At 33.5% G+C, this 24,971-nt stretch overlaps 1 protein-coding gene across 5 annotated transcripts in view; it reads left to right on the top strand.

Annotated features, from left to right (window-relative positions):
* Positions 1 to 23,996, top strand: part of CtBP (C-terminal Binding Protein) — a 122,034-nt gene extending 98,038 nt beyond the window's left edge. The window contains exons 4-7 of one of the 5 annotated variants that reach the window (XM_023164295.2): positions 8,540 to 8,845; positions 11,481 to 11,647; positions 14,602 to 14,659; positions 20,656 to 23,996. In XM_023164295.2, coding sequence (XP_023020063.1) covers positions 8,540 to 8,845; positions 11,481 to 11,647; positions 14,602 to 14,628 — 500 coding nt within the window. In that variant the 3' untranslated portion in view covers positions 14,629 to 14,659; positions 20,656 to 23,996. Of the gene's footprint in view, positions 1 to 8,539; positions 8,846 to 11,480; positions 11,648 to 14,488; positions 14,660 to 20,655 lie in introns of those variants that run through there. The other 4 variants (XM_023164289.2, XM_023164290.2, XM_023164292.2 and 1 more) reach the window with 4 other exon arrangements.
* Positions 23,997 to 24,971: the final 975 nt, after the last annotated feature.

The raw sequence follows: 24,971 nt of genomic DNA, 5'->3' as shown, positions 1-24,971 counted from the left end.
GAAAAAAATGTCGAATAGCCACATTAATTCAAAATCACTCAGGTTTTTTATAAGACAACGTTTTCAAAATTGCACGAACTAATATTTTTATCACACTTATAATTAACTCAAGTCGTGAATTGAATCGAACGGAAATAAAACTCGGCATTTTTGCCAACATTCGACGTTTGATTAATTACAATCAACACAATCGATCGATGTTTCGCAACGCGCGTATTTGCATCGTAATTAAATGGAAAGTAACGCATCATCAGGAGGACCGGATTGGGATTGCCCTGCGGGACGATGAAAAGCGAGCGAGTTTTTCGTTCAAGGCCGTACGTACAATTCCCGAAGCTTTCGCCTCTCGATGGGGGCGGAGAAACGTTCCCTAATATTAAAATCAGCTAATTTCAAATTGGGGTGGCGTCCGACTGATGGATATTTGAATAACATTCAAAGAGGAATAACTTCCGACCCAAAAAAGATATCGATCTCGGTTCAACAGCATTTTCTAACTGAAATAATGTAGTTTACGGAAAAACTATAGAAAATTTGTGAATTTGGCCCCTTGGCCTGAAATTTCAACGTCAAACTTTCTTCTTTTTTTTTCTAATTTTCTCAAAAATGAAGGGAAAGACAGAAACGAGTGGTCGCGTGTTGAGAAGCATTGAAAAACGAAAGAGCTATGAAATTGCGAAAATTAAAGTATCTAACGGTTGGTAGTTGGTCTACCAACATTCCTGTGAAGTTTTGTTTTGTTTTTCATATAATTTTTCACCTAGTCTCTTGATTCACTCATGCGTTTTCGAAGTCCATTGTTTAATTATTTTCGCATGCAAGGCAACTTTTACGATGTGGTTACGACGTGAGAAATGTAAATCACTTTAATTTATTCTGAAATACTGAAGTGTCGTCAGTATATGGCTTCCACATTTGATGTGTTTGATAACTTCTTGATTCTAGAGGGACGAATAATAAAAAAAAATTGAGAATTTTCTGAACTAGATTGTAAATTGAAAGTAATAGATATTTTCTCTTGTCGTTAATGGTGGGAACCTCTGGTTGATTAATTGTGATGTTGAAGATATTGGATCCCATTAGCATTATATATCAACAAGACAGTCATAAACATGTTAATGGGCTAATTCAACAAAATTATGAATTTTCAGTTGTGTATACACAGAGGTCGATCGTTGGTGGCAATTTGTTCAGCAAATACACAATAGAGATCAATGGGGATTGAAGTTGCCGCTGAACATAGAATTTGAGTTGGTTAGGATTCCTCTTCTTCATAAAATGACCGAGTTAAATTGTCTGATCATTTGTTTCTTCTTCAAAAGATACTGGGTCGTCGATCTGGTTTTTGAGGAGCAAAGTTGGATATGGTGAATTATGTTGAGATTGCTGTTTCTATCATACTTCCAGAACATCGATTTTGAAACGCTTACTTTGTTGAGGCATTATTTGGAGAAAAAAGAAATGCACAACCTACAACTCGTCTATTCGAATATGCGAATACTTTATAAATGTTCAAACTCAGCTGCGCTTTTTTTTAAGTTATACTTCTTTTGGCGCGTTAGGGAAAAATGAGTAAATTTTTACGATGCGCGGGCAGACCGTCACGGAAAACCGACACCCTGACGTGGCTTCTTCTTCCTGAATTTATTGGCCTTTGCTTCTCAGTCGAGCGCATTTGGCCAGACTCCTCTTGTTCATAGAATAGAATATTTATTTACCAATATTTGATACAATAGTGTATATTTGGCACGTCACTTAAATATCACACACAAATAACTATCACAAATGTCACACATAATGTAGAGTCATGTAACAAAATGAATAAAAACTGAATCATCACATTTACACACATGAACATATTTACAAATATGATTGTATAATATAACTTATACTTGTCAATTTCACAAAAAAAACAGGTGTATATGAGACAAAACAAAATATTTGTCAGGTGTATATGGGATAAAACAAAATACTTACACTACACAAAAAGTTTACACAATGAGGAAATAATTTAGATTCCTCATTCCTCCTATTTTCCCTTTGACAGGTCATTTATTTCTATTTATAAACTCATCTATACTATAAAAAGCATTCAGCATCAAATATTTTTTTATTTCATTTTTAAATGAAGATAACGTCATTTCTTTCATAGGCTGAGGAACACAGTTATACAAAATAATACAGTTATAGTATAGAGAGTTTTAGAATGCAGCTGTTTTATGCCCAGGTATCGACAATAATTTTTTATGTCGTGTATCGTACATGTGCCTTTCCGCAGAGGTATTGAAATAAAGTATATTAGTTTTCGCGTACACCAGACATTTAAAGATGTAAATGCTAGATACCGTAAAAATATTATTATTTATAAAAGTTTCTTTACAGCTATCTAAGCGATTTATATTGAAAATCAGTCTCAGTAATCTTTTCTGAGTAACAAAGACGCGCTGTAAATGACTCGATCGTCCCCAGGTTAATATATTCAACGAAATATGTGAATAAGCTAATGCATAGTACACACTTACAAGACCCTGTTTGGCAATTGTGTCTTTAAGCTGTAAAATGGCAAAATAAACTTTATTAAGCAGCTTGCAGACGTGGTCAATGTGTGGTTCCCATGTTAACTTGCTGTCTATAAAGGTGCTAAGGAACTTAGTTGTTTCAGATAGAGCAAAATTACAGCCAGGTGTTAATAGCCTCCTAAGGTTAAAGTTCATAAAAACCGTTTTCCCATGGTTTAAAATAAGTTTATTTCTTTGACACCACGCATACACTTCGTCAAGCGTTACCTGAGTTTTGTGGTAAAGTTCCTCCTCAGTAACACCCGACACAGTAACAGTGGTATCGTCAGCATACAAAGTGGTGGCACCATATTGAATATGATTTGGTAAATCATTAACATAAATTAAAAAGAGTAGTGGGCCTAAAATAGAGCCTTGTGGAACACCGAGAGTTACGTCATGCATGTCTGTGATTATGAGTGATAAAAGTGGTTTTTACATATTACTTTGAGTACGTTTGTAGAAATTGAGGTTAGTTAACGGAATGCATTATTTATTTACATCATAAACTAAAATTAATGTTTACTATATTATTTATTATGTACAAATAAATTAATAATAGATTTAAATGATATTACTTTGAGTACGTTCATAGAATTTGAGGTTAGTTAACGGAACGTATTATTTATTTACATTATAAACTAAAATAAATGTTTACTATATTATTTATTATGTACAAATAAATTGATAATAGATTTTAATAATAATTATCAAAAGTCCGGAAAAATTAAATTATTTCATTCTTATTAGTCAGTGGGCTATGCTTGAAGACTGGCAATAAACAAATCTAAAGAAATGAACTTTAAACGTTCATGCCAGTCTCAATATACCTACACAGTAGGTTGAATGGACTGACGCCTATCAGAAAACAACTACTCCCCTGGTTTGAACGTTTATAGTTCATTTCTTTAGATTTGTTTACTGCCTGTCTTCAAGCTTAACCCACTGACTAATAAGAAAGTTTTTCTTCCTTATTCAGAAGAATCGGGCAAATTTCGGATATGCAGTTGGTTAATACCTCGTCCACTAGATGGAGTGACATTTTGTTGGAATGAAATACTCTGAAAGAATTCCGATTTTCAATTATGGAATATCATTGACTTTAGGTCAATGATGGTCACTATCTTGCACTGACGAGTGGCTAATGAGCCCGAAACCGGGCTCATGCAAGTGTGCCCGTTCCAAAATTGAAGGTCGACTCTTTCAGTTGTATCGCCAATTGCATATGCAGGAAATTTTTTGTGAAGATTCCTGCACTGACGCCTGTAGGATATAATTCAACCTACTGTGTAGGACTGGCTTGAACGTTTAAAGTTCATTTCTTTAGATTTTAAATTATATGTTTCTTTCCTGAAGTAATCTTAAAATTTTTAATAATAAAATTTATCGTCAGCGAGAAATATTTTAAAATAAAAAGGTTAATTTCTTACGTACGTTCTTAAGTATACCACACACTCTTTTTTGAATGTATACTTCATTTCCTTAAGCAGCGAAGTGATAAATCATTTTCAAGTTGCTGAGTCTGAAAAGTTTGAACATTCAACGTTGTATTCTTTGGTATAACAAATCTCAAATAACTACTTCAATATTGTCTTCAGTAAAACGAATAAGCAAATGTATTTTTTATGTTAAAGAAAAAATTATCATTCTAAATGTACATGACGCTGTCATATACCAAAATCCTTCGCATATCGTTGATACTCTGGAGAAAATGTGTTTGCAAATAACCGGAGTTTTAAAGTCAACGATATATTAATTCAAGAATGAGAGAAATACATTAAGCTCTGAAATCATCAAAACTGTCTCTGAGAAGAAAAACTGTGCCTGTTGTTGTAGTCGACAAGATGGTACAGAAACGAAATATTATTCTGCTTCTGCCCCTTCATCATTATGAACTTGACCCCATTGAACTCGTTTGGGCTCAAGTAAAGAGTTTCTTGGCAAGAAGAAGCACGACATTTGAAATAAAAGATGTCAATATGCTCTTAAGTTTTTCTGAAACATGACGAACATGTATTGAAGAACCTTTATTCATATTAATAACAGCCGTCAAAGATTCATCGGATTTATCTGATGACAACACATCACAAGCTTTCCTCATATCTAATATTTTAGTAGTTAAGCATACATAGCTATTTCTTTATAAGTAACTAGTACTATGTTGCTTTATCGCTGCTGTTCCAATGTTTTGACAGAATCAGAATCAATGAACTTAGGTGAGCGCAGCGTTATAGAACAGTGCTTTCAAAAAATTATTCTACATCGCCATCTAGTGGTGAGTTAAAGAAAAATTGATAGCCTAAAAACCTTCTCTATGAAAAATTACGTATACGTATCAAGTTTCATCACGATTGGTTGAGCGATGTAAAAGTTTATCAGTTACCAACCAACCAACAGACGTCCATTTTTATATATTAGATTTGAATTGAAATCTTGTAACAATATTCTTGATTAAGTACTCAAACGCACGCCACTGCAGATATAAAACGACCCGAAGACTCATAAAATCTTATGTTTGCGACCAATGTGCGATACAAAAATAGAGTAAACCTGGTAAAGTATATAAACCCGCCTATACCAGCTGTGGCAAATCAAAAAATATTTTTAGATCACTCTGTTAGTATTTAGCATTTATAATTAGCATTTATTACTTTCAACTATCAGGAAACAAGAGAATAGGTTCGTTTTGGAAGTATAAAAAATAATGATATTTATTTAGTTTTTTTTAGAACTATATCTTTCAAAATGTTACAACGCAGACTATAATAGCTGGATCATTATTTTGTAGAACAGATAAAAGCTTTTTTTATGGAAATTTTCATTTTATTTGTCCGAAAGCTATTAGCGCTATCTGATTGATTGCTCATAAAGAATCTTGATGGACTCGAATGGGCTATTATGCAGAATGAAAATGAATAATATCGCATATTTGAATTGTGTTTTTCCATTGTTTCATTGTTTGGAAATGCATACTTGTAGAATTGGTTGAGATAAGATCATGTTGAACGAACTGCATTGGTAATAATGAGTGTCACGTATTCGAACGATTACACTTAAAATCGAGACTTGTACGTGACAGTCTTGAGCCTCGTCAGTGGCGTCGCTGTCTGGATCTCGAAAAAAAAACAGGGAATGGCTCAATCAAAAATAACAAATACCTAAATACGTGGCAAATGACAAAAAAGATGATATTGAACAATGCAAACTGTTCTATTTCGTGGTTCAGTAGATCAACAGTAATAAATTCTGTACTATGTCAAAAAGACAGTGGCGGCGCAAGACCAAAATTTAATGTGGGCAAGGTACATTTCGCGAGGCCCTCTGGTGGTGCAAGACGAAGGGTTTATGATATAAGAAAAATTGACACTAAATAAAAAAACTTACTCAAGAATGTTAGGAATCACACATTAAAAGGTAAGACCTCGTTAGTCCTTAGCTCGCACAAGTTTCGACTTCTGAGAGTTGTCGTTCTTAGGGGTACGACAGCTGGTTAACGGAAAAACATTTTAAATTTTTTTTTCTTATTAGTCAGTGGGCTATGTTCGAAGACTGGCAGTATCTTTTAGATTTTTTTTAATAAAAAAACATGCCTAGGTCGCTGTATTGAAACATCAGTCAAAGGCACTGACACTGCGGCTATTAACTGATTGAGACCTTTAAAATGAGCCCAAACACGTCGCGTCTGCTGTAAGTTGCCGAGGAGTGGGTCCTTTGCAGACTGTTCTGGTTGCACCATCAAGTCAAAGTAAAAATTATAACCCACCTTGGTATTTATGTAATTACCAAAAGGTAGTTCGGTCCAGGTTACTCTATTATTGTCGGGGCAGGACGTGGGTAAGGAAAATATGTTTCTTTTTACAGTCGAAATAGATGGAAAAAAAGTAAGCCCGGGGCGCCAGTTGAACGGATTCAACAGGGAAGGGGTTGGAGAAATAACCGAAAAGTCAACAATGAAGCTCCAAGCTTGAAATTTATATTAAATTGATATATAGAAAGAAATATTAACAAACTTCACTATCAACTGTGTAATAACTCAAAAATTGATTTTCATATGTTATTTGCTACGAACTAATGTCAAAAAAACAGGCAAATATATATACATCAAGTTTTAAGAACCAATACTTGTTACAAAAAAAACGTTCACAGTAAAGATATTAGAACGCCGCTATAGGCCGTTTTGATCACGATATTACTACTGGAGAACTCTTACTTCGGAACAATATCGAATCAAAAGATTCGAGTATTGAACTGACATAGATAGACTTTTACGTAAATTGAAAATGAGGGAACAAATGAGCGGTTAAAAGTAACTGCCTGAATCTTAATTTATCCAGAATCTACTTTTCAATTAACTTCAATCAAACTCGATAATTATTACCCTCGTCAACGCCTGTCTTAGGTGCACAGAGAAAAGGAAAATGCTTAAAACTTTCCTCTAATTTTTGGAATGAACTGTAGATTTCAGTACTCAGACCGCTCCAAAATATATCAACAATATCAGGGCTTCTACTCACGGGTTATCATCATTTTTGATATTTTTTCTTATATACTTGCTACGGCTCTCCGTTGGTACTTTCTAGAGTGTCTCCTCAGATCTCAAAGAATGATATGTATGATGCAACTATAGCTTTTTTTACCACCAAAAAAAGGAATAAAAGGTCTGACAGTGCTCGACGTGAATCTTTCATAGATGATCTTATTATTCTTGTCAAAGAAACCTGAAAACGTGTTATGGAATTCTCTACCGATATTTCAAGAATAGGAAATGAAAATATTGAATTGATTAGTTTGACTGAGCTTAGATGTTTTTAAGTTTCGAGCAGGCCCTTGCTTGAACCTTGCTTTTTTCAAATGAAGAAATACATGTGAATTGAGTCCGAATTATATCGAGGAGGTTACTAACAGCGCCATCTGCCCGCAAATAGATCAAGTAATAATGTCGATAATAACAGATCCCGCTTGAAAGTTACAAACATTCATACATACATACACGTGAAGATAATAAGAACGTGTTAAAATTAAAAAAGTCTTCACATTATAATGCCATCACATATTAAAAGAAGTGATAAAATATTTCAAAATGGAATTGAATCTATGCTATCAGATTGTCGCTATTATGGATTAATGAATGAATTTATTAATCTCGAGAAACATTACATATTTATAGTAGGGAAAATACATACAAATTGAAAAAACATACTAAGAACAATACAATAAATAAAAATGAACAAAAAACATATGTGAAACTACAAAACTGTCAATCTATTTCAAGATATATTCTTTTAGTTGTGTTTTGAATTTCGTATAATTAATTCTTTTATATTGTTAGGTATTCTATTATAAAAATTAACCCCCATCATGAAAAATACTTCTTGACCAAATTTACGTTTTAGTGGTTGTGAAGCTGCATTTTGTATTTTCCTTGTATTATGATCATGAATTGAATTGATTTCGTCGAAACATAGTACTGTATGTTTTTTATTATTCTTCACATTTTATATAATAATTTTTAATGATACCAAAGGCTTCATTTCAAATAAATTGAAGTGATCGACTGTTTTCGTATACTTTACTATTGCATTTTATTCACATTAATCAGTGTTCATTTACATCTGACTTACCATATGTTTCTTATTTGTATCTCAAATGTGAATAAATAAATATTATTGTTATTATTAATTAATTTGTTCACGAGATGAAGCTGTTAACAATCTTTCTCTTAGACGAAGGCACTCCTTGAAGAACGAAAAACATCTGCCAGACTAACCTCTATGAGTTGTCTTAGATGAATGTTTGTCAGATATAATTCAATATCCAGCGTGGTATTAGCCGGAGAAGTAGTTGTTTTCTCATACGTATATGTCACCCCTCGATACAGTCTTCAGACATTTCCAATTTGTTGACATGGCTTTGACAATGAAGTATATTTTGATGGACCCATTGAAAATGAGAGATTATAATATGTTTGTTTTGTTTGACAGCACGAGGCGGCCTGGTGGACGACGACGCGCTCGCGCAGGCGCTGAAACAGGGACGAATCCGCGCCGCCGCTCTCGACGTCCATGAGAACGAGCCGTACAACGTGTTCGCGGGGCCCTTAAAGGACGCCCCGAATCTCCTGTGCACGCCGCACGCGGCCTTCTACAGCGACGCCTCCGCTACCGAACTCAGAGAGATGGCCGCTTCGGAGATCAGGAGGGCGATCACGGGTCGGATACCGGAATGTCTCAGGAATTGCGTCAACAAGGAGTACTTCATGGGACCGGGCTCTTATCCCGAAGGTACAGGTAATATACGTTACTATTGACTAACACTGGGGTTTGACTTTTATTATTATGAAGTACTTCATGAGACCGGACTCTTCCCGAAGGTACAGTTAATATACGTTATTATTGACACTGGGGTTTGACTTTTATTATTATGGGACCAAGTTCTTCCAGAAACTACAGGTAATATACGTGTTACTATTGCCTAACACTGGGGTTTGACTTTCGTTATTATGGAGTACTTCATGGAACCGGGCTCTTACTGAAGATACAGATAATATTCGTTACTATTGACTAACACTGGGGTTTGACTTTTATTAATATGGAGTACTTCATGAGTTCGGACTTTTCTCGAAGGTACAGGTAATATACGTTACTATTGACAATGGGGTTTGACTTTTATTTTTATGGGACCAGGTTCTTCCTGAAACTACAGGTAATATACGTGTTACTATTGCCTAACACTGGGGTTTGACTTTCGTTATTATGGAGTACTTCGTGGAACCGGGCTCTTCCTGAAGATACAGATAATATTCGTTACTATTGACTAACACTGGGGTTTGACTTTTATTAATATGGAGTACTTCATGAGTTCGGACTTTTCTCGAAGGTACAGGTAATATACGTTACTATTGACAATGGGGTTTGACTTTTATTTTTATGGGACCAGGTTCTTCCTGAAACTACAGGTAATATACGTGTTACTATTGTCTAACACTGGGGTTTGACTTTCGATATTATGGAGTACTTCATGGAACCGGGCTCTTCCTGAAGATACAGATAATATTCGTTACTATTGACTAACACTGGGGTTTGACTTTTATTATTATGGAGTACTTCATGAGTTCGGACTTTTCTCGAAGGTACAGGTAATATACGTTACTATTGACAATGGGGTTTGACTTTTATTTTTATGGGACCAAGTTCTTCCAGAAACTACAGGTAATATACGTGTTACTATTGCCTAACACTGGGTTTGACTTTCGTTATTATGGAGTACTTCATGGAACCGGGCTCTTTCTGAAGATACAGATAATATTCGTTACTATTGACTAACACTGGGGTTTGACTTTTATTAATATGGAGTACTTCATGAGTTCGGACTTTTCTCGAAGGTACAGGTAATATACGTTACTATTGACAATGGGGTTTGACTTTTATTTTTATGGGACCAGGTTCTTCCTGAAACTACAGGTAATATACGTGTTACTATTGCCTAACACTGGGGTTTGACTTTCGTTATTATGGAGTACTTCATGGAACCGGGCTCTTCCCGAAGATACAGATAATATTCGTTACTATTGACTAACACTGGGGTTTGACTTTTAGTATTATGGAGTACTTTATGGGACCGGGTTTTTTCCGAAGGTACAGGTAATATATGTTACTATTGACCCTGGAGTTTGACTTTCATTATAATGGGACCGGGTTCTTCCCAAAGTTACAGGTAATATACGGTACTATTGACTAACACTGGGGTTTGTTTCATTATTATTCATAGAACTTTTTTTCATTTATGAACGGGATGAAACACAGACACATTGTGATACCACCGGAAATGTTACTAGCTGAAAATTACAATGATTAAGGTGAGCTGAAATATCCTCAACTGGCGAACAAAAATGGTGAAATTTTATTTTTGCTGCTAATTGAGATACGACTGACTTGTCCGTTTCTACCGAGTTTCCAGAAATCACTGCAGCTTAATGCTTCCCAACTATCTTGTTCTCTGTACCAGTTTATTCAAGACCATCGTTGAATATTTGTTGTATTCTTCAGGACATAATTTGGTTGGCCTAAAACTGTCTCTAATTTGTTGTATTGCCTGCAGCTAAGGTTTCTATTTTACAGCAGTATTGTCCCTAGGGACTGTATGAGGGTGGTCCCAGAAGTTCCCGGCCTGACCTAGAGATGGCGGTAGTTGTTTGAAAAATATCGCGGTATTAAAAAGTAAACAATCTATAAAACATATGTTTCAAGTTTGAAGACGCTGCGTTGTTTATAATTTGTTTGACAGCCATCAATAGCGAACTTTTTCAGTGAATTTGTGAAAATGGAGAAAATTGGCCATCTTTATGTGGTTCAATACATTTATTTGAAAGGCCGCAGCCCAACCAATGAATTTGCTCTTTTGTTTACAACAGTAAAATTTTGGGTAGCAGAGTTTGAACGAGGTCGTTCGAGCTGCCAAGACGAGCATCGCAGTTGAGGTGACACTGCGAAGAAAATCCAATCATTTAATGATTTTATGTTTAAACGTTATCACTCTGGTGCAATTCGATTGAAAATCAATTTCATGTGAGATTGGCAAATGAGGCGAATATCAGTACATTCGTTGGTACCGACCTATAAAAATTTCAGTATCAATCGATCCTCAGTTGAAATATTATATCAAAAAAATTGTAAGAAACCGTTCAGGCAGTGAGTGTGGGTATCTTGATTTGTCTAAATCCTTATGTCGCGATTCATTCACGGTTTTTTTTCCTCTTAATTTTTGTAGGAGAAGACACATGCCGCAAATCATGGAAAATGCACCAACAGAATTCCTTTCTGCCAACATTATTTCCTTGTTTTTGTCTGTCTTGTAGTTGTCAATGTACTAACCTTCAATTTGTTTGTGAACAACTGTTATCTAATATCTATCTATTTCTTGCAGTCTCCCCGGCCGGTGTGAATGGCGGCTATTATCAAGGCGGTGCTCTTCCCGTCCAACAGGCACATTCTACAACACCCCACGAAGTGGTGACACCTATTACAGTAGCCCCTCCGACACCTCAGCCCACCCAACCTGTCGGACCAGTTCCTGTTCCTCCCCATGCTATAGTAAGTAATAGTAGTAGTAATAATAGTCTCATAACCTTACATTTTGAAAAAGTTCAATCTTTGCTGGAGCATCACACATGCTTATTTGTCTCTGAGAGAAATGTTAAGGATCAGCTGCGACCTGGCAAACCGATAATCTCAATTCAACAATTGAATGAATGATGCATTGTTAGTCTCTGACTGAATTACCGAAACAACTGTCATTTTGTTGCAAACTTGAAGAAAAATTCCTTATGAAAAAAATACATACTTTGAAACATATGAACATTAATTATATGGAAATCACTTTTTCTTTTCACTGAGTAAACATTCGTTGTAGAATTGAAACTGAAATCAAGAACGGTAAACAACATGATATATGAATAGTATTAATATAATAATTTCAGTTGCAAATTCCCGATGTACTTCGGAGTTTCGAAACAAGACACTTGTTTTTATCTCCTCATCAGCACATTTTTTGATAACTTCACAAGGCGAAGCACTCGAATTCCATAAAATTGCAATTTTATGACACTTGAAGAGACAATTCTGCTCTTGTCATAATGACAGTTACTAGACACTTTCATAGGGTTAATTTAATCCGCTCATAACAATTTATGAAGGGTATTAATATAAGAAATTCACTTACAAATTTCGAGTTTCAATACAAGACTTTTGTCTTTCTCTCCGCAGTTATTTAAAAGAAAATGTGCATTATTTAGCAATATTATCTAGGAATTATGAATGGACTGACCCGTTACTATCCATGATGTCAATTTTCACACATTTTTTTTATTTCTGAACGCGTTTCATGTCTAGATCATATTCGAGAATTGGAAACAAGTCATTGTACAAGGTGTGAAATGTCAACCAGTAACAATAGAACAGGGTGTTACTCAGGGATCCATACTGGGACCACTTTCTTTTTTTATTTATGCTGACGATCTAAAACGTATCTTCATGACTTTATGATGGTACATAAAGTTGCATATGCAGACGACACTAACCTTTTGATTAAATCAAACAATCCCATAGTACTACCACAAATAACTGAATTGGTCTATAAAAAAGTAATTACATGGGCTTCTAAAAATCATCTACTAACTACTACATCTACTACATATTAATATTTTGTTCTAAAGTCTTGATCTTTATGTTAATGTTTCAGATTGTTTTAGTTCTTAAGCCTGCTTTGTCAACAAAACCTAAACTTTTATGACAATAAAGCATTTCTGACTCTGACTCAACATCAATTAAAAAGTACTAATGAAATATTCGTTAAGTAATATGAATAACACTCTCAGTATTTTTAATTATAAGGATATGGAGGTTACATCTTGCTGAACAACAAAAATGCTTGGTCTCACTGTAGATCATAAACTTACATGGAATCCACATATTGACCTACTCTGCGATAAATTGAAAAAAAAATGTAACTCAGTAAGGTTCATGCTAACACAAGTGTATTATATCTGAGGGGGACTACTTTGAAAGGGACAACATAGAAATTGATGAATAAATGAATATGTTTTGAGAAAAATTAAAATTCACCTCATTTTTGAATTTTGAACAGACTCTAGATGCACGTTCAGCTAGTTTTTGTATTACATCAAAGAACATTCTCACATTTCAACGCACCTATTTATCGAGATGAATCTTATCATTGTGTAGTTTTTATCAGTAAACTTACTTATTATTTGGATTGTTTTGTTGGGCCATTATAATCTTTTACGTTCAAAAATTAGAATTCATAACTGTTATTGATTTCAAATTAGTTTCAAATTAACTTGAAAGGCAAATTTATTGTATACATGGAACAAATATTTCTTGTTGCGATTCATATAACGTTATTAAATTGGTTATGAGGGTATAAGTTTGCTTTAACTTCAATGCAAATGTATAATATTTGGTTTGGTATCGCTAAGATTTCTAAAAATGACAAACTAAACGATTTATTGAATACATATATATATTACTAGTACTATGTTGCTGTATCGCTGCTGTTTCAATGTTTTGACAGGATTATAAACAACGAACTTAGGCGTGCGCAGCGTTATAGAACAGCGCTTTTAAAAAATTGTTCTACAGCGCCATCTACTGGCGAGTTACAGAAAAATGTATAGCCTAAAAACCTCGTCTACGATCCAAAAACTACAACAAAAAATACAGGTCCGTATTTAAAAATTCAAAGATGGGGGTGGCCCAAGTCAGATGACACCCTGTATAAAAGATTCATGGATATATTCTGAGAGCCCACATCAAGGGCAAAAAGCAAAATGTGGACAAATTTTCAATATGCCTGCGAATAAAGAAGGTATACGCAAAGAAATTATTTGGGATTTTTTGGTTTTTTCTGTAAATCTTCAGAACCAAAAAAGCTATATTCGATTTCTTTACATCATTGAATAGGTCTCTAAAATACGCAACTTTGCCATAATTTAACCGACACTCTATCTCTTATCTTTTACGAGATCTCCATGTACAGAAACGAATTTGAATAGCCCTGTATATTAGATTGTAATATCCAACTCAAAGGATCAAAATTGACTTGGCTATTTTTTTTTTTTAATATAAATTGATGTATGGATTTTGATGACTATTAATTTGGAATTTTCATATAGGATCAATAGAGCATTCTGATTTGATAATTATAACCTTATAACCAACTTTTTCTTGAAAACCTGTCATTAGATTTCGTATTCAAATATTCAGTTTTTTTTTCATCTTTGAAGGAGAAGAAATATAATATTTATTTAAAATTTGAAGTATTTGTTTTTGAGAAATGTGCGTATCTACTTCTGATACACTTCAAAGCATTCACACCTATTTGAAAAACTCAAATTTTTTTGTTAAAAAAATTAGGATTTCACATTTAATGGATATTACTGGCTTTAAATCACAGAGCGAATCGCCACTACCTGACTATCAATTTGAATTGCCGGATTTACTTTCCCCATTTTCTCTTGATTTCGAAGGAGGGGTATCGTGAATGTAAGGTTTGAAGAGGAGGATAATGAGTTCAACATCAGTTGGGTAAGAGTTATGGGACCCTGGGGTTATCTATGTTTCTTGGGGAATTGATCCTTATATAATACAAATCAAAATTTATAACCTATCTTGTTGGGAAACTTATTTTCAAAGATGTCAGTTGTCGGGAAGATTATTTTTTTCATTACAGTTAATGAACATTACTGGATTCTATCCCAACACCAAACCGTTATTTTTATCACCTCGACACATGTTTCATTCACCAAGTAATCATCTCCAAGAGGAAAATTGAACTGAATAATAATAATATTTATTTGGTAAATAGCATATATTTCTAATATATAATAATACAATTATAAGTAAGAAATAATAAATTAATATACCAAAAATCATAACTTTATCATCTTATTTGTAATAAATTCAGTTACATTTGTTAGAAATATGTTGCAGTAGTTCAGTTGAAGCTGAATTAATTGAATGAGGCAATTTGTTGTACATATCAAAACCTTTGACATATACCGAGTTCATACTGTTTTTGGTATTAGTTCTATGTAAATGTATGTCAAGATTTTATTTCTAGTGTAATATTGGTGAAAATCAAGAGACTCCTGTAGAACCTTCTTCTAAAAACATTATATTCTAACGGTAACTGAATTATTTATACTGGAATCTGTGTGTTTAATAAATAAGCATATATTAAATTTTGCTGCATCTTCTTCCTATTATAACACCCGAAACAGCAGACACACTCTGAAGCTCACTGTGCCAACAACAACCAGAGATAATTTGCCTATGGACATAAGATCTGCCAATATAAATGACTTCCAATTTAAGAAGTTAGTCAAACAATTGCTATCTGATAGACCCTCTTATACTTTGGATGAATATTTTAACGATAGCTTTTAACTGACTTACTCATATTTTTTTAAGGAGCTCCTAAGTTGTTACTTTTTATGTCTACTCTTTTATAAACTTGACTTTTACTATTTTATATATACATATCTTTTATATCCTCCATTTTAACATAGTTTGTACCCATGCATCATTTTTATTTTAATTTCATTGCATTTTTTTTAAGTATTTACTACCCAAGCTTTGTCTACAAGATTATGTCTTATGATAATAAAGCATATTATTATTATTAATTGAGACAAATAGATTTATTAGATATGTTTCCGTTAAATTATTAACCTTTTTGGGGAGCACACAACTCATCCCTTATCTCTTTTGTATTGATATTACAGAAGAGAGCACTAAGATTTCTCTGTAAAGTCAAACCCAGAGAATCGTGCAGGAATTTATTCACTGCCAATAAAATGTTAACAGTCATCACACTTTTTATCTTAGATACGGTTTTTGTCTTATTTACAAACATAAATCGAAGTTCAACTTTGCTTCTACTCCTTGTACTACTTTCAATAGCAATTATACCTTTAGACTTCCCAACTTTGAATTTAATCAAGGATTCCATATACTATAATGGTGGTAAATTGTTCAATCATTTACCATTAGAAATAAGATCTGTAAATCTAAGCAACATTCATTTCAAAAAGGCGGTGAACTTGTCGATAGACTCTATTATAGTTTGGAACAGTATTTTAGCGAATCCTTTCAACAATATATTAACAATTTATTCTTTGTACTGTCACTCTATACATGGTGGTATTTTATCTATACATTTTTAGAACTTTTTTTATATTTACAGTCATACATTTTTGGAACTTTTTTATATCTACATTTATACTTTTTAGTACTTTTTCTATACCTATTGATATTGTATTTCTTGGACTTTGTCAATAAGATGTAAATCTTCGGACAATAAAGTATATTTTGATTTGATTTCATGAATAACGATGGTGGACCAATACTATATAGCTTGTTGAAATAGTATTTTTAGTTATCAGATTTACCTGATTAGTAGATTAGGCAAAATTGTGAAATTTTAAGACAATTAAGACACAGGTACCTTGCAGAGTTATGTATGGTATAAATAAGGACAACATTATATGTAGATTTACCTAAATCTTCCTCTTGGTGATTGAAACACGTGTTGAGGTATTGAAAATAATGTTTCAGTGTTGGTATAGAAGTCCAGTAATATTCGTTACCACACCAAAAGTTCCAAACAGTGCATCACGAGTATTACTGTTTATGGTGTGCTAAGCAGGGTGTGAACGTATTTTTATGTATCTACATGTTTTATGTGTGTGTTTTCGTCTAGATTTTATCTATTGTTACTATCTTCAACATTTCTAGGGAATTTATTGCTCGTGAGAGTATTGTACTGCTCTGAAGGCTATCTCTGTCATCTACAACTTTTCGACTAGGCGAGAACTCATTTTCATTAAAAAGCTCTTGCAACAGATTTTAAATCACTATGAAAGCAGCATACTTTCAGAAAATAAATACATTTATCATTGTGTGACAACTAACCTATTCTGCAAAAAGTCATTATTGAACATTCGTTATGTATCATCTGTTGGTAGCTCATGTCTTAACAATATGCCAGATATATTCATTTCAAGTATCATCTTGGTGTTTTTGTTAATATTCTAGAACTGATTTCATTAGTATGTACTAGAAAATCTTGTTATTGTTGAGACTGGAGCCCAAAAAACAAAGAATTCATATATTCCAATAAATATTTTAAATATTTGCATTCGCTTTCTGACAGTATTGTAGTACAAATATATTTCTTTTGAAATGTTCCAACCTACCTTTGAACGTGAAATTTCAAGCACGTTGAAACGATTGCGTACAGTACATTTCAGATATCCCATATCTCCTTGAAATCTCCAAAACAAGCATTTTTTCGAAACAGCAGAGCTGCAATACTCTTCTGGATCCGTGTTTCACCAACCAAGTTGGCGTCTTCAAGAGATGACGAAAACTAATGTTAGTTTTCCAAATTGAGGTGGGGTAAACCTTACTTTCCCTTTTTTTCGTCTCCTGAAGTCACCAACTTGGTTGGATAGGCAAATGTGGTTCCTTGAAATGACCCGCTAGATCACCAGATATTATGCCCTTGGATTTTTGGTGGGGATTCAAGTAATTTAAATGTATAAAATTAATTTGTAAACAAACTTCATTATTGCCAGGAAATGAACCATGAACATTTTAATAAATACCATCCGTGATTATAATAAAAGACAAACAAAAAACTACTAGTTGAATAATAAAAAAACTAATCAATACAGTTTATTGTATCACTCAAATGAATAAAAACACTTTTGTCTAAATACCACTGGAAAATTTTATTTTATGACCGGTTTCGGGTTTGATCCCATTATCAAGTATAAAACTGAAATCTAAATTTGGAACATCGATTTTATAGAATTTTCAGGTATGCTCCAAGGCCAGATATTTGAGAGACAGGATGCCAACTTAAAACACCATTCTGAAAATTCTAGGGGTTGTTAAACTCATAAATTCAAGAGAGGAGACCTACATAAATCAAGTTGCTTGTTTAGGGATATATGTTTCTGGTTTCTAATTGATTTGTTAATTTCCATGGCCTCCAACAGATTCATTTTTCTCCCTTCATTACATATATGTAATCAACAGATATGTTTACGCAGTCTTATTTCAAAATTTCTACAGGTTTGGCCTGTATATACTGCAGAGCATTCGCCATACTCTATTCTATATATACCTGACTTTTTCATTCTATCCCGTTTGGGTTTTGCATTAAACAGGATTCTACCTAAATTATTATTACTTGTGAAAGCTGTTGAAATTTTGTATTTAGAGAAATAATTTTCAATATTATCTGAAAGTTTGCCTGAGTAATTGATGCTACGATACTTGACTATATTGTGTTCTCGACAGTTTGGGTATAATTCACTCATAAGTGTTTTGTGAGATTTACCTGATATTATCTTTTCTAATAGGGAAATTGGTATCTGATTGTTCCGTGCAATTTGCTTAATTATTTTCATTTCATCTTGGAAATTCTTTTCCGGTAAAGGGATTGCGAAAGCTCTGTGTATCATTGACCTAAACGCGGATAACTTATGTGAGAGCGGACTGAAAGAGTCAAAGGGAATTGTACAGTCTGTGAACGTGTTTTTCCGGTAGATATTGAATTGAAAACCATTATTAACTCTTGAAATATTCAAATCTAAGAAGTTAAGCTCCTTGTTTTGTTCGATTTCTACTGTGAACTTAATTTTGTTATGTAGACTATTGAGAAAGTTTGAAAACTGATTAATTTGTCTGTTTGAACCATCAAAACTAATCAGTACATCATCAACATATCTGAACCAAAACACAATGTGTTTCTGTTGAAAGGGGGGTATTAAGGATGCAGGTGTTTTCTAATGTGTCCATGAAAATATCTGCCAGAATGGGACTTAATGGTGAGACCATAGGGAGACCTGAGTTTTGCAAGTAAAAATTATTATTATATTTGAAGAAATTTTGTTTCAGACATGTACCAAGGAGATTGCAAAATTCGGTAGTTATATATAGATTTGTATGACTCTTATATAATATGTATTTCACGAGGGGAAGACATTCGTCTGTTGGGATGTTTGGAAACATGTTTTTCACGTTGAACGATACTTGTTTGATATTATTTTTTATATTCAGATTTGATAGTTTGTCAGCTAGGTCTGCTGAATTTAGCACTGTGTTTGAAGGATTAAATTTTGTGAGGTCTCTGAATCTTGAATTTAAAAATTTAGACAACTTACTGTTTGAGACGTCTATATATGATACCACGGGTCTGACTGGATGTCCTTCTTTGTGGTGTTTGATTAATCCATACAATTCTGGAGGCTGGTGATTCATGCATAATCAAACTCAAAAAGTATGGAAAATGATATTTTTTCGCATACATTTTTCTTCGACCTTCATATTTTGTCTTTTCAACATCTGCACTGTATATGTGCAACATATATGTGGGGTGTGCCAATAACCTTGAACTATTCACAAACAGTCTGCGGACATACTTGAAGACTGGCTATGAATGAAATTATCTAAAGGAACAAATTCGTTCAGGCACGCCTCAACTCCCTACACTGTAGGTTAATCGACACCTATCAGAAAATAACTACTCCCCTGGCTAATACCACGAAGGGGGTTGGACTATATCTGACAGGTGTCAGTGCAGGAATCTTCACAGAAAATTTCCTGCATATGTTGTTGGCGATGCAACTGCCGGAATCAATTTTCAATTATTGAACGGGAACACTTGCAGACCGGTTTTGGACTATTTGGCCTCTCGTCAACGCCCTTCATGGTATTAGCCAGGGAAGTAGTTTTTTTCTGATAGGTGTCAGTCCATTAACCTATAGTGTAGGGAGATGAGACTGGCCTGAACGAATTGTTCCTTTAGAGAGAGAGAGAGAGAGAAATACGTTTATTGTCCCAAGAAAGAGTTCTTGTTGAAAAACGATTATGAACTATGTCAAAGTAGTATAAAAGTAATTCCTAAAAGTCCATATATATAAAATAGGGTGTCAAACACATTTTTACAAAACAAAATGCTATACAATTTAAAATTCAAAAAATTTCCTTAAAAATATGCTATATTATAGTGACATACAGTAGTAAACTATAATTCATAAAAAACGTTGTCATTGTAAAATTCATCTAAACTATAATAGGCATTATCAAAATGTCTCTTAACTTTTTCCTGAAAATATTCAAATGATAGATGATTTTACTTTGAACTATGTAGATAATTAATATTTTTTTACAATTTGAATATCAATGGATAAGCAAGTATATATTTTTTGGTTGATGTGCAATAAAATGAATAATCTTTATAAAGACTGCTCAAAGTTGAACCATGTCTACTTATTATATCATTCGTTACCAGTAGTTGATCAGTTTGAAATATTTGGCAAATTTCACTCCCATTTATTCAGGTTGTTGTAGGAGCTGAATGTTGAGGTTTAAAATGAGTTAATTATCTAAAAATGTGTTCTCGCCTATTCTTCTCATGAGTATTGTTGACGTTGGAGAAGTGTTTATATACTCGAATGATCCACAAGTTTGATGAAGTTTCTAATCGTATTTAAAATCTATTGTTTCAGCCGATGAACACTCCGGACCCCTCGAACCACCATGCACCAAAGCCAGAACCCTCAGAGGTGCACTAACGATGTCTCAATCAAGTTGAAAATTTCTTATTGGGCTGTAAAACGCTGCGAATGTGTGACATGCATGTTGAATCACATTATAAGTTCATGTTGTTTTTTCCACTCTTTAAGATATACATATCGTAAAAGTGAAATCTTACTTTTTACATCACAGTACTTGAAAAACTTTGCCTTATTATTAGGGGTGACTACCTGAGAGCCTCAGTTCTTATCGTTTAATTAGTTTAGTGATTTTAATTGTATGTACTTTTTTAACTGTGAAAGTATTTATGTATATATGCATTTCTGTCTGATTTTTAAAGTATGAAAATATTGATTAATGTTTACTTGAAAAATTGTGATTTGCGGACTGGGGTTTCAGATAGATCAGCATATTAATATTGCGAAGGGAAGCGAGGAAGGACCCTTCTGCACGGAGGGTGTTTCCCTGTAACAGGTTCAAAATCTTTTTTTTGTATGATTTTATACTAGCACAATATAGTGTAGTATTGTGTATATGGTTGATTTTTATTTCCGAATCGATTCGCCTGAAAATAATTACAAATTTTATATTTTCCAAGCAATTTCAAAGGGGCCAATTTTTTTTTTAACATTTGACATTGAAGACTAGAGATCGTTTTCGATCCTACATGCGTTCAGATGCTAACTGGTGATCACCTTTCCGTGAAGTATCTGTAAATGTGAGAGAATTTGTAAAGTAGGTTTCAAAACATTGAAACAAATTGAGAGATGACGTCAAAATAGATGCGGAGCTTCTGTTGGAACAGGTATTTTAAGGCTGTTCTATCTATACACGGAGAGATGCTTAGATTCTCTTTAGTAGTTTTGCGCTTTTTCAGAAGAGTTTATTTATTGAACATAGTCACATTATTATATGTAGATTTCATTCCCAATGAAGTCTCTTATGACATACTTTGAAGGTGCAATAACCTTATAAATATATTCTCTTGAAGTAGTTTTTGAGGGGTTCTCAATTATTGCTCTATTTTTGAAAAGTATTAATTTTATTAAAGAACCTTTTAGGGCAAGTTAAGGACAGTTGACGTTTACATAAAAAATTGTAAAAACTAGTTTTTCTCTATCTTCTGAATTATATTACTTCGACGACTTCACAAAACTCTGTATATTCGAAAGTATAACTACTTTTATCCTAAAAATCCATTTTGAAATTTTCAAATATCTAATTTTATTTTAACGACATGGTTGATTGACATTTATCAGAATAAATTTTGCGTTAAATCACTTCGAATTGAAAGTCCATGAACGTATGACCCCAAAAAAACTTTTTGGGATTTGTTTTCGGGTTTGGTTAAAAAAATAAAAATAAAGCATTCTCAATTCAACCATCTCTCTGAAACAAAATGAATATCTGGAAAATTCCAAAAGGGTTTTGATGGAAAAGATTCACACATATTTGAAAGTTTCCTATAACAAATGTCAATTTGCGATATAATACAACTTGGAATATGTTCTAAAAGTTGATTTTTATACTTTTATGTTGGAATATCCCTATCCTCATATGTTTAAGCAAGTCTGAGTCAAATTCAGATTTGCCCACGTTCGTTCTGGAGTACAAACTCATTCTATTAAACTATTGAATCGATTTCAATTTTCATCCAATAAATATACAAATAGAAATATTTACAAAGAAAGAGCTATTTTTGACCAATTGAAATTGAGGCGAGTCACATTTTACAGTTGTTTCAATTGGTGAGTTTTTTGTTTTCATGACTTTTTCATCGTTGTAGAAACATCAGTTTCTTGGGATGTCAGTAACTAAATTTGGAGTGTTTAACTTCTGTCGGAATACATGGAGTTCGTGATATGAGTTTTTTACAGCTTTAGAAATCTACTTTTTACATGTTGTCTAGGATTTATAACTTATGAATTCTCAACAGGGATATGAGAGACTCCTACAATCTTGTTTAAAGATGGTCAGCTAGCATTTGAACGGTTTTTGAGAAATAACGCCCCTTGAATAAGCAAATATTATGTGAGACGCATGCGTTTTGATGAACCCATTCTTCATAAGAATGGAATGCCGAGTCTATTTCGAGCTGCAGGTTATATATATTTTTTAGTTATAATTAGAAATTTTTAATTACCAAGTGCATTATCCGAGAGAAAAATAAGTTGCAGTATGATTTTTAAGTATATAAAGAAATAACTATATTTTAAGGTTCATTTCTCGAAAATATATGTGTATAAATCATTTATTTAGGAAAGCTGCAATGTTGTATGAATGAATGATTAATAGCCCACACGTCTTATGTTAAGGATTTCTAGATGAAGAAAAACTACTATAATTATATAAAAATATTATACACTGACGAGACATTTGTTCAAAACAACCAGTGAAGCATCAGAAGTGGACTTAAAACAATTGGAGGTGAAGTGAAGTTATGATTAATTTCGTATCTGTAGAATAAAATAGTGATATTTGTGACTAATTTCAGTAACATACAAAATGCTTCGAGTTATTGCGTACTTTCGTTTTTCCTTTTCTCCTGACTTTTTTATTGTTTACTCCAATCGACCAAGATTAACGGTTATCAAAAAAAAATTAGGGGTAATGGAAAAGGCTGTAACTGTACAGTTTTCGGTTTGCTTACTATATGTGTATCGAGTTTGAAATCACTCTAATAAAATCTACCTGAATGTACATATATATATAGTTGCGAGGAAAACAATAGTTCGTTTACAAGTACGACGTCCTACGTCGGGCCTATCAGTCTCTTTCCATACAAAATTTTTATATTCATCATTTTAAAACTTTTTTTTTCAGTCGGAAATATTTTTTTATTGCTAGAATTAGTTTCATTTTTATCCTTCTGACAAATCTTCAACAAGTTTTTGTGTGAAAGGATGTACTTATGGACTTTTTCCATAAAATTGACATTAGTTTCTCTCTTGATGATTTTTTTTTACAAGCTAATTCTTTTCAAAGTCCTAGTCGATTGGAACTCGGCAATATTTTGAACATTCCAACCAAATATTCAGTTAGCACAAAACAATGTTGCAAACAAAGTAACAAAACAGTTGAGGTGTACTATTTGCTCAGTATATTTTTGTAAAAATCACTTTTTTAAGCAATTTGTAAATTGTAGAAAATGGTTCACCGACTGAATTTCATGATATCGACGTAAATTCAAACCATTTGAAAAAAACTAAACGAAAGTACGCGGTAGTCCCACAAAAAACAATAGAAGAGCATATGAAATTGTAGGGCTATTGGACTTCCACAAAATTTTGAAATAAATATCTTGGAATTTGAATTCTTTTAATTTTTTTTTTCAAATTTCAGCGGAAACTGAACACATTCGGAGAAAGTACGTAATTTCATAGACCTAGACAAGGTGAATGTTTTTGCATCCTCCGATAATGCAGGTTCAAAGCCAGTGTTGTGAAGGAGCTACGTTAGCACAAGTGCAGATTGGCCTCATAATACTGATCAGAGAATTGTCGTATTCATAAATTTTATCCATGAATAAAATAAGTGATTGGTAATTTTCATGTATATTCCTCAAATGACTAACGTTTTGATAACTAATTACTTTTCTTATCATTAGTCAGTGGGTTATGCTTGAAGACAGGCAGTTGTATTGCCAATTGCATATGCAATTGTGAAGATTCCTGCACTGATGCCTGTCGGATATAATTCAACACCGTTCATGGAATTAGCCAGGGGAGTAGTTGTTTTCTGATAGGCCTCAGTCCATTCAACCTACTGCGTAGGTAGGTATATTGGAGACTGGCTGGAACGTTTGAAGTTCATTTCTATAGATTTGTTTACTGCCTGTCTTCAAGCTAACCCACTGACTAATGAAGTTTTTCTTCCTTATTCAGAGGAATCGGGCAAATTTCGGATATGCAGTTGGTTACTACCTTGTCCACTAGATGGAGTGACATTTTGTTCGCTCCAACTAAAGAAGAGGAATAAAATACTCTGAAAGAATTTTGATTTTCAATTATGGAATATCATTGACTTTAGGTCAATGATGGCCACTATCTTGAACTGATGAGTAGCTAATGAGCCCAAAACCGGAAATGTTCCCGTTTCAAAATTGAAGGTCGATTCTTTCAGTTGTATTGCCAATTGCATATGCAGGAAATTTTCTGTGAAGATTCCTGCACTTACGCCTGTCGGATATAATTCAACGCCCTTCGTTGTATCAGCCAGGGGAGTAGTTGTTTTCTGATAGGCGTCAGCCCGTTCAACCTACTGTGTAGGTATTTCAAGACTGGCTTGA

The sequence above is a fragment of the Leptinotarsa decemlineata genome, unplaced genomic scaffold (genome assembly GCF_025532065.1).
Source record: "Leptinotarsa decemlineata unplaced genomic scaffold, Ldec_3_MD MMD2_P_RNA_scaffold_12, whole genome shotgun sequence".
Classification (NCBI taxonomy): Eukaryota; Metazoa; Arthropoda; class Insecta; order Coleoptera; family Chrysomelidae; genus Leptinotarsa; species Leptinotarsa decemlineata.
Note: the sequence above shows the minus strand (reverse complement) of the source record. Positions and strands in the feature narration are given on the sequence as shown.